The 13,962-nt window shown below is 37.9% G+C and overlaps 4 protein-coding genes across 5 annotated transcripts in view; 1 reads left to right on the top strand and 3 right to left on the bottom strand.

The window, feature by feature from the left end:
- The window catches only part of LOC143526573 (uncharacterized), a 28,443-nt gene extending 24,570 nt beyond the window's left edge, over positions 1-3,873 (bottom strand). The window contains exon 1 of the mRNA XM_077021046.1: positions 3,169-3,873. Coding sequence (XP_076877161.1) covers positions 3,169-3,285 — 117 coding nt within the window. The 5' untranslated portion in view covers positions 3,286-3,873. The remainder of the gene's footprint in view (positions 1-3,168) is intronic.
- Positions 3,874-6,781: 2,908 nt separating this feature from the next.
- On the bottom strand, positions 6,782-9,537 carry LOC143527442 (transforming growth factor beta activator LRRC33-like). The gene is made up of 2 exons (XM_077022652.1): positions 9,311-9,537; positions 6,782-9,228 (listed from the first exon to the last, which is right to left on the bottom strand). The coding sequence occupies exons 1-2, from the start codon at positions 9,395-9,397 to the stop codon at positions 7,390-7,392; spliced, it is 1,926 nt and encodes a 641-aa protein (XP_076878767.1). The 5' UTR covers positions 9,398-9,537; the 3' UTR covers positions 6,782-7,389.
- The window catches only part of LOC143527443 (ephrin-B1-like), an 84,601-nt gene continuing 79,183 nt past the window's right edge, over positions 8,545-13,962 (top strand). The window contains exons 1-2 of one of the 2 annotated variants that reach the window (XM_077022654.1): positions 8,545-8,614; positions 9,866-10,047. The gene's annotated coding sequence lies outside the window, so the exon portion shown is untranslated. Of the gene's footprint in view, positions 8,615-9,802; positions 10,048-13,962 lie in introns of those variants that run through there. The other variant, XM_077022653.1, reaches the window with a different exon arrangement.
- On the bottom strand, positions 9,827-13,960 carry LOC143526574 (uncharacterized). The gene is made up of 5 exons (XM_077021047.1): positions 13,208-13,960; positions 13,062-13,092; positions 12,657-12,763; positions 11,570-11,720; positions 9,827-9,963 (listed from the first exon to the last, which is right to left on the bottom strand). Exons 1-5 carry the CDS (start codon positions 13,466-13,468, stop codon positions 9,827-9,829), a joined length of 687 nt encoding a protein of 228 aa, XP_076877162.1. The 5' UTR covers positions 13,469-13,960.

Consider the following 13,962-nt stretch of genomic DNA (forward strand, 5'->3'; position numbering starts at 1 on the left):
ACACTCAACTTTACATATCAGCCAAACCTGATGACAAACTCAGTTTAAGAAAAATTGAGGCCTGTGTAAAAGATATTAAATGCTGGATGTCTCTAAACTTCCTCCAACTTAATGAGGACAAAACAGAAGTTCTTCTTCTGGGCCCTAAGGCCTCAAAACAGAAAATTCCAGATCTAATGCTTAATCTCGCAGGCTACCCCATTACACCTGGCACAGTAGCCAAAAACCTAGGCGTCATACTCGACTCTGACCTATCATTTGATAAATACATAGATAATACTACTAGGATAGCTTTTCTACATCTCCGTAACATTGCTAAATTAAGAAATGCATTATCACAGGATGATGCGGAAAAATTGGTGCACGCCTTTGTTAGCTCTAGATTAGACTACTGCAATGCACTACTGTCAGGATGTTCAAATAGGAATCTAAATAAACTTCAAATAGTTCAAAATGCCGCAGCCAGGGTTCTGACCAGAACTAGAAAATTTCAGCATATCAGTCCAGTCCTATCAGCCCTGCATTGGCTCCCAGTTAAATTCCGTATTGACTTTAAAATTCTTTTATTAACTTATAAAGCATGGCACGGGCTTGCTCCTGAGTACCTTCAGGAACTTATTTCCTATTACGAACCCCCACGCCCACTAAGATCACAGGGTGCTGGTCTTTTATTAGTTCCAAAAATTAATAAGGTAACAGCAGGGGGAAGAGCCTTTTCTTGTAAGGCCCCCCAGCTTTGGAATAATCTTCCTAAATGCGTCCGGGACTCCGACACAGTCACAATCTTTAAGTCTAGGTTGAAAACCCACTTATTTAGTTTAGCGTTTGATAATTAATATCCCCCTTAGATAAAAGTACAGATCCAGGGGTTCATAGACAAAGGGTTTTATGGTAGACTGGGGCGCTGGTGCTGTCGTCCTGTCACTGCTCGTGGTCACTCAAGTTTGTTGACAGTGCAGTGGACGGATGCCATTGTCTCAGAATACCCCCAAGCCTATGTTACCTTCTGGTTCTGCCTTTTTAGCTAGGCTGTAATAATTTAACTAAATGCCGGAGTTGCTGCCACACTCCGGAAATGTTTATAATTTTACCTGTCCTGTATATGTCCTCATACAGAGCTAATTTTCCCTGTTTCATTTCTCCACATGGCTGCCCGCCTGTTTGAGGAATAATGAGATGAGGAGACCAGCGATCCATCCTGAGCCAGCCACCTCCTGCCTAACCGGATGCATACATCATGATGGACATTATTACATATTTTTCATTTTCTTTCTCTTCTTTCTGTCTAAATTGTTGTTGTTGTTGTCATGGTGACCGGTGTCGGCCAGAGGAGGATGGGTTCCCCCCCTGAGTCTTGGTTCCTCTCAAGGTTTCTTCCTCATGCAAAAAAACTAGGGAGTTTTTCCTTGCCACTGTCGCCCTTGGCTTGCTCACTGGGGGCTAGGACTCGGCACTTGTAAAGCTGCTTTGTGACAACAACTGTTGTAAAAAGCGCTATATAAATAAAATTTGATTGATTTATTGATTGATTGAGTTTTTCCTCGCCACTGTAGCCTTTGGCTTGCTCATTAGGGATCTGGCCCCATACGATTGTAAAGCTGCTTTGTGACAACATGCGTTGTAAAAGGCGCTATATAAATAAATTTGACTTTGGTCTTGATAGAACACAGTGGACCCAAACCAGCAGGTGTAGTTCCAAGATGTTTTCAGATGAAAGTAAATTTAGAATTTCATTTGGAACTCAAGGTCCCAGAGTCTGGAAGAAGAGTGGAGAGGAACTCAATCCAAGCTGCTTGAGGTCTAATGTGAAGTTTCCACAACCAGTGATGGTTTGAGGAGCCATGTCATCTGCTGGTGTAGGACCACTATTATATCAAGAGACAGCGAAGCAATCCACTAATCCACTAAATCCTAGGGCACTTCATGCTTCCCTTTGCCAACAAGCTTTTTGGAGATGGAAATTTCATTTTCCAGCAGGACTTGGCACCTGTCCACACTGCCAAAAGTACCTATACCTGGTTTAATAACCACAGTATCACTGTGCTTGACTGTACAGTATTGAGTGCGGTTACTGTACACATTTTTCAGGACACCATTTTAGAATAAAAATATTGTTTCAGGTTCTGAGATAACGATTTGGCTGTATGCCATAGCTAATCATCAACATTAAATAAAACACTCGAAATAGATAACTCCATCATTAATATATATCACTTGTTGTATTGAATTACTGAAATAAGTTAACTTTTTGATGATTTTCTGAGATGCACCTGTATTACTAAAGAGAGAGAGGAGCTGATGTGCAGCCTTATAAACAATTTTTGTAGTGTAGCACCAAGGACTGAACCAGGTGATCAACTAGTCCAAGGCTCTACTCGAGATGGTTGTATAGGTGAATGCTGCCCAAGCTCACATATATACCCCCACACAGACAGTAAATGCACATCAGACTGTACTTACCTGATCTGTTTAAACATTAACATTATAATTAGGTCCACTGTACAACGTTAGTGACTGTACAACGTTTTTCTTTTACACATGCGGATCATAAGCTATATATCCTTAAGATTTCAGATACCAACCGTGTAAACCTTCATATAATGCTTATCTTGGTGCTCTGGGGGAAGTAAGAAACATGTATCTTGACTTCCAGCTGTACTAGAAGGTAACCAAACTGAACACCAATTGCAAATAACTAACACGGCAGCTGAATAAGTAGAGTAGCTACTACCGAAATGTAGTCAAAGACCGTCCTGCCACATGTGCCCGTTTTACACCAACACAGCCTCATGATAATTAACCCACGTTGGAGAAGTAAGAATGACTCATATTTTATACTGTATATTTATCAATTCTGAAAATAAAAATTGCGGCTTCATATATATATATATATATATATATATATATATATATATATATATATATATATATATAGCAAAGCGCTATGCATGCTAAACTATGACACTAAACAAAGCTAGCAGCTAGCTCCTTACCTTTAAAACACAGCTAGCTCCTTACCTTTAAAACACAGCTAGCTCCTTACCTTTAAAACACAGCTAGCTCCTTACCTTTAAAACACAGCTAGCTCCTTACCTTTAAAACACAGCTAGCTCCTTACCTTTAAAACACAGCTAGCTCCTTACCTTTAAAACACAGCTAGCTCCCTACCTTTTCTGTGAAGTGGTTCAGTTCTTCTTTCAGCACATTTCTGCTATTTTCCAGGATGATTAGTTTGTAAATAAGAGACCTTTTCACGTCTCCTTTACATTGCCACTCCGCAGACATGATGACTCTGCAGGATGAACGGTCTTTAGATGAGCTGGTTAACTGTGTAGTCAGCCTGCTAGCTGGGTCAGAACCAGGCAGTGTTGAACCCAGTAGCGCTAGCAGCAGCTGCGGACTGACATGTGACGTTTTTATGCCACTCACACTTTCCGGTGTCCTGTGGGATATGCCACGGTCTAATATATTCGGAATATATTCGATTTTTAGCGGACTTTCCCACTTTATAAAGTTTCTGAAAGAAAAAAAACATTAGGCTAAAATGCTAAGGCTAACGTTACCTGAGGTAGCAGTGTACCTTTAGAAAACGTACAGCTCAGTATATACCCGAGCGGAATATACCACTGCCGAGGGGAATATGTCACTCTTAATATAAATATGTCACTGTTGAGTCTGATATGTCACTGCTAATATAAATATGTCACTGTTGAGTCTGATATGTCACTGCTAATATAAATATGTCACTGTTGAGTCTGATATGTCACTGCTAATATAAAAATGTCACTGTTGAGTCTGATATGTCACTGCTAATATAAATATGTCACTGTTGAGTCTGATATGTCACTGCTAATATAAATATGTCACTGTTGAGTCTGATATATCACTGCTAAGTCAGATATACGACTGTTGGATACCACAGGAGGTCTTTCCTACCAGTGGCTATCAGACTTTATCAGACAACTCCTCTATTATTACATGACACCGCCCACATGTAAAGTAATATTTTATAATACAATTTATTTATTATATTATATTTTACTTTATTTATTCTTTATTGTATTGTAAGCCCTTATATTTTTAGATGTGCATATTGCAAATTGCTTCTTGCTGTAAATTACTTCTTGGGAGTGCTCATACCTATATAGGTTGCTACTGTAATAAGTGCAATTTCCCCCTGGGATCAATACAGTATTTCTGATTCTGATATACTGTTGAGTGTAATATGTCACTGTTGGGTGTAATATGCCATTGGTGAATGTAATATGCCACTGGTGAGTGTAATATGCCACTGCTAATAGGAATATGCCACTGGCGAGTGTAATATGCAAGTGAATAATGTATACCCTTTACATACAGTTTATAATATTTTCCTTTGTTAAAATAGACATGACTGGATGTTGTATAAGCCAGTGGTTCCCAAAGTGGGGGGCGCGCCCCCTAGGTGGGGCGCGGAGCTATTGCAGGGGGGGCGCGGAGCTTGAAAGTAAAACGTGCACATGTGTCAATTAGGGATGCACCGATTCCGATATTAATATCTGAAAAAATTCTAGATCGGGTATCGGTGACAATGTGACCGATCCATAAAAACAGATCTATTCAGTCTAGTTCTATGCTTATATTGCTTGCTTTTCGGAGTTAGTTCAACCTTAATACTCGTGCTGGTGGTATTCCACTTAGTCCGTTTATTTGCTGGTTGACCAAAATAAACCTGGGCTCCAGCAATACTTCACTGTTCATACATGAACTGGTGAGTTGTCCAAATCTCATTTAATGCGTTACTTACAGAAATGAAATAAAGAGCAGTGGTCTGACTCGGCAGAAAGCTAAAAAAACAACAATATTCCATACGCGCACGCAACTCGCTCCCTTAAAGAGACAGTAGGCCTACACATATTTCTGGCCGTTACATGCTTTGTGCTCTGCGTGATGTCTGCGCTTGCAAACTAGCCGCATATGTATTGCTGTTTCTCTTATTTCATCTCCTTATTTATTTTAAATTATATTTAGAATTCTTGAACCATTTAAAAGGTTTCTTGCAGTTTATTTTTTTCATGTTTGACCAAAGTTGTGAACCTATTGTTTTTGTAAGTTTTCAACACATCCCTAGTCAATATGGGGGGGGGGGGGGGGTGTAGGGGGGGCGCAAAAATATTCTCATCTACTAAAGGGGGGCACGGCAGAAAAAGTTTGGGAACCACTGGTATAAGCTATTGTCTTTCACATAGACATGTTTTACTCACAGATCTAAGAAAGCACTTATGATGTTGATAACTACTATGACCCTATGCTATTTAACTCACTCACTGGGGGCTTGGACTCGGACAAGTATATGTATACTTGTCCTGTATATGTCCTCATATCTGACTTAGCAGTGGCATATTTGATTTAGCAGGTGCACATTCCTATTAACAGTGGAATATCTGACTTAGCAGTGGCATATTCCTATTAACAGTGGCATATCTGACTTAGCAGGTGCACATTCCTATTAACAGTGGCATATCTGATTTAGCAGTGGCATATTCCTATTAACAGTGGCACATCTGACTTAGCAGGTGCATATTCCTATTAACAGTGGCATATTCCTATTAGCAGCGGCATATTCCTATTAACAGTGGCATATCTGACTTTGCAGTGGCATATTTCTATTAACAGTGGCATATTCCTATTAGCAGTGGTATATCTGACTTAGCAGTGGCATATTCCTATTAACAGTGGCATATTCCTATTAGCAGTGGCATATCTGACTTAGCAGTGGTATATTCTTATTAGCAGTAGCATATCTGATTTAGCAGTGGTATATCTGATTTAGCAGTGGCATATTCTTATTAGCAGTAGCATATCTGATTTAACAGTGGCATATTCTTATTAACAGCAGCATATTCCTATTAGCAGTGGCATATCTGACTTAGCAGTGGAATATTCCTATTAACAGTGGCATATCTGACTTAGCAGTGGCATATTCTTATTAGGAGTAGCATATTCCTATTAGCAGTGGCATATCTAACTTAGCAGTGGAATATTCATATTAACAGTGGCATATCTGACTTAGCAGTGGCATATTCTTATTAGCAGTGGCATATCTGATTTAGCAGTGGTATATCTGATTTAGCAGTGGCATATTCCTAGTGGCATATTCCTATTAGCAGTGGCATATTCCACAGTCCACAGAATGCTGCTACCCCTTCTTGGTTGAATTGTCCTACTGGGATCGCAGACACCACATATACTAGGTTCCCAGTATTATAATCTGGAATTTTGTTTCGATTTTTTCTCAGTTTCAAATTGGTAAGAATAAAAAATGGGGCGCAGACTGGTGGGAAAAAAAACTTTCAGCCTTGAAAGTTGTATTCAAATATGTTCTGCTGCAATCATTTGTTAAACATCCCACATGAACCACCCATTCTTTTTTTAAATGTTAAAATGGCCGTAAAATATTTAAAATAAGCTACAGATAGACCATTTTTCTCGTTTAATCTTTCCAAGCAATATATCAGTGGTCAGAATAAGATTTTAAATGACGTGGCAAACATGCGTAATCTGTATTGCCACTGTGCACTTTTTGCTCTATTGTTGACTTGCAGTATGTCTCTGGCATATCATTGTACATTTTTCCTGAATAAGGAAGGACAATTCTAAAATCTCCAAAGGGGCACCGGAGTCTTTGTAGATGTAAGGCTATTAATGACATTGCTGGCATTTACTTACAAGTGTGCATTTTTTGTGTCAGTGACTACAAACTCACAAGTTCAACACAGGGAACATTTAATGTGTACTTGATTTCAGCCTTTATTTGGTGAAGATGTTAGCCACAGGACTCTTCTTAAGATCACAGAATAATTAAATACAATCGTAGCTCCTACTGTACCCTATGACTCACACGCAAAAGAAAAACGACAACAAAAAAGGGTAAGCTATCTTTTGTCAGTAGCTATTTAATGAATTTTGCATTCCTGCATATACCTGTTTCAGGTAAACCGCACCTGCAGCAAAATAAATAGAAGTCAAGACGTGAAACCATTTAGCAGCCATCATCACTGTGAAACCACAGGCATGTTTTCTTCTCATTTCACCCTATTTTAGTCACGGTTTAATGCATTATCTTTGTGAGCGTCATAGGTAGATGACTCACTCTAAAGCTATTCTCATGAGTCAGGGCGTGAAAACAGGGTAATGTGGCACAAACCCACAAGCTCTTATAGAATAGTATAGCATTTCATATTTTAATGTTTAATTATACACTTAAGTTATCACAGGTTTTGTATTAGTGAGCACTGTTGAGCACTCGTATGTCTTTACGTGACGAGGTATCTGCAAAAAATGTATATTTTATCACTTGTATACTGTTGACATAAAGGTAACAAAAACTGAGCTTGTATGATTATCAGCTTAAACAATTGATGATCCATTATTGCACACTTCCTTCATCAGCACAAATGCAGCACTAATAAGGACAATAACAATTAATAACAATATAATAGCTTTTACAATATGTTTATCTGTCCAGGAGGCCTCCCACTGACACTCTATGGTATGGTTGTGTAACAAGTGAAATGTAATGACATCATCAGTTTCATGCTGGCATTCAGTTTTGTCCATGTCGGCAATACGTGTCTTATTTAAAGTTGTTAACCACCCTGTATGGCAACAACTGTATGTATTATTGCTTATGTAAATTAAATTTAGTTCAGTCATATTTGTCAGAAAGTTTAAGGAAGAGAAGTTATTGTTGTGTACATCAAGAAGTGTTATTGGCGCACAACTGAAAGATTCTGGAAGATCTTCAAACTGGTTATAAGAAATATTTAAAATTCTTAACTTTGACATGCACGGAAGCGACACCTGTGAGGTGCTCACATTACTTTTGGCGATACTTAGCGATTCAAGGCTATCTTGCAAACCTTCCAAGGAACTTCTCGATAAAACTAAGTTTGTATTTCCAGCGAGATTGAGAGACTCTAAATATGTTTTTGCAAAGCTATTTGGGGCAATATATTTGATCCCATTTTCTTCTAGATCCAAGTGTTTCAAATTTTGTATTCCCCTGAATGATACACAGTTGTCCATGATTAGGTTGGCTGTTTCTACACATAGCTTCACATAATTTTGACTCAGAATAAGTGTTTCTAATTTTGGAAGGAAATCAAAAAAGATTCTGGGCAAGTGTTCAATTTGATTGTTCTGTAGACTTATGTGGTGTAAAGATGGCATGCAGTGGTCTCTGAATCCTCTTTGACTGTCTTTTTCCAGTATACCACAGCTGATATTCTGGAGACAATTATCACTCAAATTTAATATCTTTAAAGAGCTCAGGTTGCTTAAAGAAGTCATACTGAAATCTCTGAAATGGTTAGCACTCAAATCAATGTAATGCAATGTTGAAAGGCTCATGCCATTACTGTAATCTGTATTTTGCATTTCTGTATTCAGAGTTATATTAGCATATAATGTTTTAGCTTCTAAAATAGAGTTTTCCAGTCCTAAAACACCTATTTTATTGTGTTGCAGGTGAAGGTACTTCAATTTATTCCTACTGGGAACAACTGGAAAATACAGAAGGTTATTGTAGCTTAAATCCAGAGTTTCAAGGAGATATATTTCACGATTCTGATAGGTAAAAAAGAATTCTATAGAATTTTGGCTTAAATTGAGAAAGGTTACTTGATGAAGCCAAAAATCACAAATATGTACCAAATTATTCCTGGCCATGTTCAGTATTGATAGTTTCCTCAAGGGCTCAAATGTTCCCTCATCAACTTCAAAAATATTGTTGTTTTCAATATCAATACTTACAAGGTTCTTGTTGTTTGCAAATAGATTTGGTGTAAGTCTAGATAAACTGTTACCGCTGAGAGACAGATGTTCAAGAGCTTTAGCATTATGAATATATAAACCCACAGTGTCATCATTGAGATTGTTCAGTGAAATGTCCAAACACTTTAGTCCATAAATGTGCTGGAAAGCTTGACTGTTGTTGATTACATTGCTGTCCAGTGAATTCTTTGCAAGGTTCACGTAGCGGAGATGGAATAGGTTCTTGAAAGCTTCTTTCCATATGAAATTCAGATGGTTATAACTCAGGTCCAGCTCCTCAAGGGCTCTGAGATTGAGTACATTTAATTGCTCAATTGTATTTATCGATAAGTCGAGTGCTTTAAGCCTGTGGTCTAAATCTACAGGCACTGTGGTAAGATTCCTGTTTCTCCAGGACTGTCCCAACATGTTGTACTATAAGACACAGAAATATCAAGATTGGAGTTAATGCATTCTGAATATGTTTAGAAACATCAGATGTCGTAATAGCTCCTACCTTCTGGTAATTGTCCCTCATTGCAGAGTAAGGAATGAAAACACATAGAATGCACATAATAAATAAGCTCGTAAGATCCACAGCCATTTATGCAGTGTTCCTAACAAGGCATGTTATGCATTCCTGGACATTATCCATCCATTTATAGTTATAGTTAACTCCCCCATCCCCCTCAAACCAGTAAACCATCTGAAACTATGCTGACAAGCGTCCTATATGCAGATAGCTTTATCATTCTGCCATTATGCTATTTCCTTTAAATGATCCTAACAAAATGTAAGCCTCTCAAAAATAGAATCACACACACACACACACACACACACACACACACACACACAAGCTCTGTTTTATACAGTGTTGTGGAATGGAACTTAGATATCACTCATTGGCATAATCTCAACTCGGCTGTATTTCCTGAGGATACAGTTGTAGCTCACTAGCTACTAGCCTGCATATAACGTCAAATGAATGTTGCACTGAACAATGTGCGTTCCACGTTCTTGGGCAGTATGTTCTTCATTGAAAGCATCGTTCTTTGGTGTCTGTTTTGCTCAGGATGGCTTGTATGGATTCTGTGTGCATGGCAATCTCCATTTTGGAACGATCTGGAACTACAAGATCCAGTTCATCTTGGCAGTCCAGCTTGGCTTTTCCTTTTGGATGAGATCAGAAGAAGGATCTCACACCGAAACAAACAAACAAATAAACAAACCCCCAAAGACTACAGAAGCCTACAGGTACTTGGCTTTATTAAGACACCTTTGTTTTCCATGTTGCATCACTCCTTACACCTTTTTTTTATTTCAGCTGCCTATAAAAGCAAAATCCAGTATATTTGCTGAAAAAACACTCTTCTGTTCTTTAAATCACTTTCAATTTTTATCCCCATAATGGCACAAAAAAAACTAAAGCATTTTGTGTCTGTCACTAGCATATCTGGAACACATTTAATTTTCATATATGCTCATTTGTTTTTAACTGTAGTATAAAGTGTTAGATATAAGTTGTATTAAGGATTTGTATTTAAGTGTGACAATTGGGATTAATGTATTTAAAATGTTTAAAATATTTGTAAACTAGGTTATTTAAAAGTGCACATTAGCATCCTACAATCTTTAGGTCTGACAATTTAAAAATTTTCTCTACCACCCTTCTTAGTGTTTTAATCAGTTGCTGATACAATCAGCACATGTTACCTAGTCATCTTTATCAGTAAAAGAAAGACCAGCCTCTAGATGTAGTTAAGATTGTGCTACTACCTTTGGATAACTTGCTCGCTGTGTGCGCATGAGCAGAATTGCCCAACATTTTAACAGTGATGACATCAGCTTCTGCAAAATATCCTGGACCCCCCAGTACTTCACCCATTCTGATGCCTGCAGTAATAGTCAATACACTTATACTGAATGTTTAGTCTGTAGAGAGAAGAATGTTTTCATTGTTTTTCAATTTACTTGATGTAAGGGAGTTACAAATTACCTTAATTATCCTAATCAAATACATTTTTGACATCTGTGTTTTGTCATTCTGATGTAAATGCATTCAAGAATAATTTGTCATTTGTATCAGGATACACTTTAAATATATTTTTGCCCTCTGGAGGGAGGTTATCTTTAGTTCACTCCCTAGTTCTCTGTTAATGCCTGTTGGGATCATTTAATTTCACTGTAGTTCCTAAAACACGTATTGTTTATATCCTTTACAGGACTAATTTTATTGAGTAATATCCACAAACGTGAATTAAAAGTCTAGTTAAAAGACTTGAGTTATTTATTTCAATTTCCAAATCAAAAAGTTTAAAATTTCATTGGTCGGTCTTGTCACGATCATCTATCAAAACCTACAATGCCATTACCGCCCTCTACTGGTTGAATATGTTTTTACAGCCAATGAGGGGGAAAAAGGCGGGGGGGGGTCTCTTGTTTTGCTTTTTGTTTAGATTTTTAGCATTAACTGTTATGTTTTGTCAAGAGCATATATATTGGAGATACATAGCTTGGTTGTTTAAAGTCTGAAATGGGTTTGTTGCTTTATTTGTCATTAATTGCCACTAATTAGAAGTGGGGCAATGGGGCACGGTACTAAACATATAATCTTTGGCCGTTATAGATAAACAATTCTGCATCTATATAAAGGGGGTGCAGAGTTTAACAGGTGATACTGCATAGAATATATCCGTCATGTTTATATACCCTGCTGCAACAGTTGTTTGGTTCTTCTCATGCAGTAAAACAGTACAATGTGTTGTTTTCCACTCACCAGTGGTGTAGCAGGTGTTTGCGGAGTGATCTTCTGGCATTTCTTGCAGACAGTGCAACAGTCTGGTTATTCTCTGTCCCTTCCCGTCCACACCGCGTGTTCTGTGTGTGATCACATACCCCATAACTACATTTGGGTTTAGAAACAAGACCTAGAAATGTCGAATTTCACATTTGGTTTATTCATAAGATGAAACTCGATACAGGTATTAATAGTGTAATTAATTCATCCTGCAAAATGTGGTGGTACTAAGGCATATGGTTCAGGAAATATCTTTTCAGTTGTGGGTTGTTTCTCTCTCTCTCTCACACACACAAACACCTCTTAGCTAACATAATAAACTGCAGTTTGGGAACACCCACATTGTTTGAGTCCATCTCGACTATGGCTGTCAGTTCAGCAGTGGTTTCCCCCTTTATATAATCCTCATCCATGTTTCACTGCAGCCATGTCTTGGCCCGACCCACTACTGCGCTTTCTCCACATGGCAAGATTGGATCATCCTCTCAGAAAGCTTGTCACAACAGCACTAATCTATCAACGTTTTATTGAACTGAACTGAATTCAATCGATACTATAGCTTTCTTGACGACCCAGTAAAACAGATCTCTTCACTTTGGAATACAAAATAAAAACACCACCAAGATCATTCAAACGTTTAAAACTAATTTTTAGTTTTAAAACTAAGTTTAAAACTAAGTAGCGGAGCTAGTTTCACCTGCAAAGCTCAGGTGCTTGACAGCAAAGATCGAGTTTCTCTGGAATGCACGTGCGTGTGCGCGTGACCTGAGCTGGTTAGCTTCCAGGTCCATTCCAAAGAATCTCACCTCAGTTTTTCTTTTTGCCAAGTGAGATTACAAGTAGATTGTACTAATTACTGCCCTAATCGCACCCTTGGGATAGAGCTATCATTAGACAATTCTGATGATTTAGTAGTTATTAAAGCTCTTCAGCTTTACTTTGGCATTCATGTAGATAGAACTGTGGGTTTTGAGAATTATTTGAGTACATATACTATCTGACCAAGCATACATTGTTTGGTAGGCTGTGCTAAGTGCAGTCTTAGCCTGTGGATTCATAATTGTACCTGTCCGTGCATCATAAAGTAACCATCTTGTACAGAAATGTTGTTGAGTGGAGCTAAAGATGATCCATGCTGCACAGTTTTAGTCCAAGGAATGATAGTCACATTTCCTTTGTTGCAAAAAGCAAAAGAAAACAGCTTCATCAGAGATGTTTTTTTATTATTTGATTCAAAGAATGCACAATTGTCCAATGGCTAATTATTAAAAACCCAATTGTGATTTTTTTTTATGCCTGTTCATGAATCTGTGGTTGAAATCCTACCTCTTAACTGCGGTTTCTCATCACTTTTCGCTGTGAGGAATATGCTGCTATCAGTTGTTACTCTAATGAATGTCAAATGTTGGCCTGTACGTGATCTACGTTATCGTGAAAACTGCAACCATATGGTCGTGGTGCTGGTGCTTACTTGTACAGCCAGTCAGCTCCCGTTTGATTCGCTGAAAGACCCCAGTGAACACCCATTGGTCATTTTGGTTTCCAGCACGTCCAGTAAACACAATGATGTTGAGAGCACGACAGAACCAAACATGTCCCAGTTTCAAAACAGTTTCAGTGATTCAAACAATCCCACAATAAGTCAAACGGAGAAGTGAACTGACATACCTCCCACATGTTAGACATCAATATGTCGTCGTCAAGAGTGTTTAATGGCTGCGGCTGGACAAACTGCAGTATTAGATCGTTTTTTAATATCCTCAGTTTGCTTTTCATGATACTAACATCTTGGATTAGCAAGAAACTTAAACTTAATGACAACAAGATTACAGAAAAAAGCTGATTAAAATGATTTCCAAAGTACCTTATGTGAAACATAGCTGTTACTGTAAAGGTAGACTACTGCTGATGAAGATTCTTACTGACTAATCTGAAAGGGTTGAGCAGAATCTCACATGAAAATTTAAAAATAGACTACAAATAAGGAACTTGTTTAATGCTTAAACAAACAAACAAACAAAAAACACAGCTCTCAAGATATGTTCTTATATTCAAAATGCTATCAGTTCAGATATTGGCAAGATTTTCAGCCATGTGGTAGGATACCACTGGAACTACGTTTACAATATTCTCCATCAAATAATGTTCATTTACACAATAAACCAGGCCAGTTGTATAACAGCGGTCAGATATATGGAGCAGCCAAGGGTTTGTTTAAGCAAACAGGATTTGTTTGACCTTGTTTAGTCTTTGTGTCAGTCACTAGCTGTAAATTCAAATAATTTACCATTCAAAATAAAACATAAATATGAGAGGGGGGAAAACCCGTGAGGAACCATATCCATGTTTCATTTCATGACTAATCAGGAATT

Source organism: Brachyhypopomus gauderio, chromosome 11 (genome assembly GCF_052324685.1).
Source record: "Brachyhypopomus gauderio isolate BG-103 chromosome 11, BGAUD_0.2, whole genome shotgun sequence".
Lineage (NCBI taxonomy): Eukaryota > Metazoa > Chordata > Actinopteri > Gymnotiformes > Hypopomidae > Brachyhypopomus > Brachyhypopomus gauderio.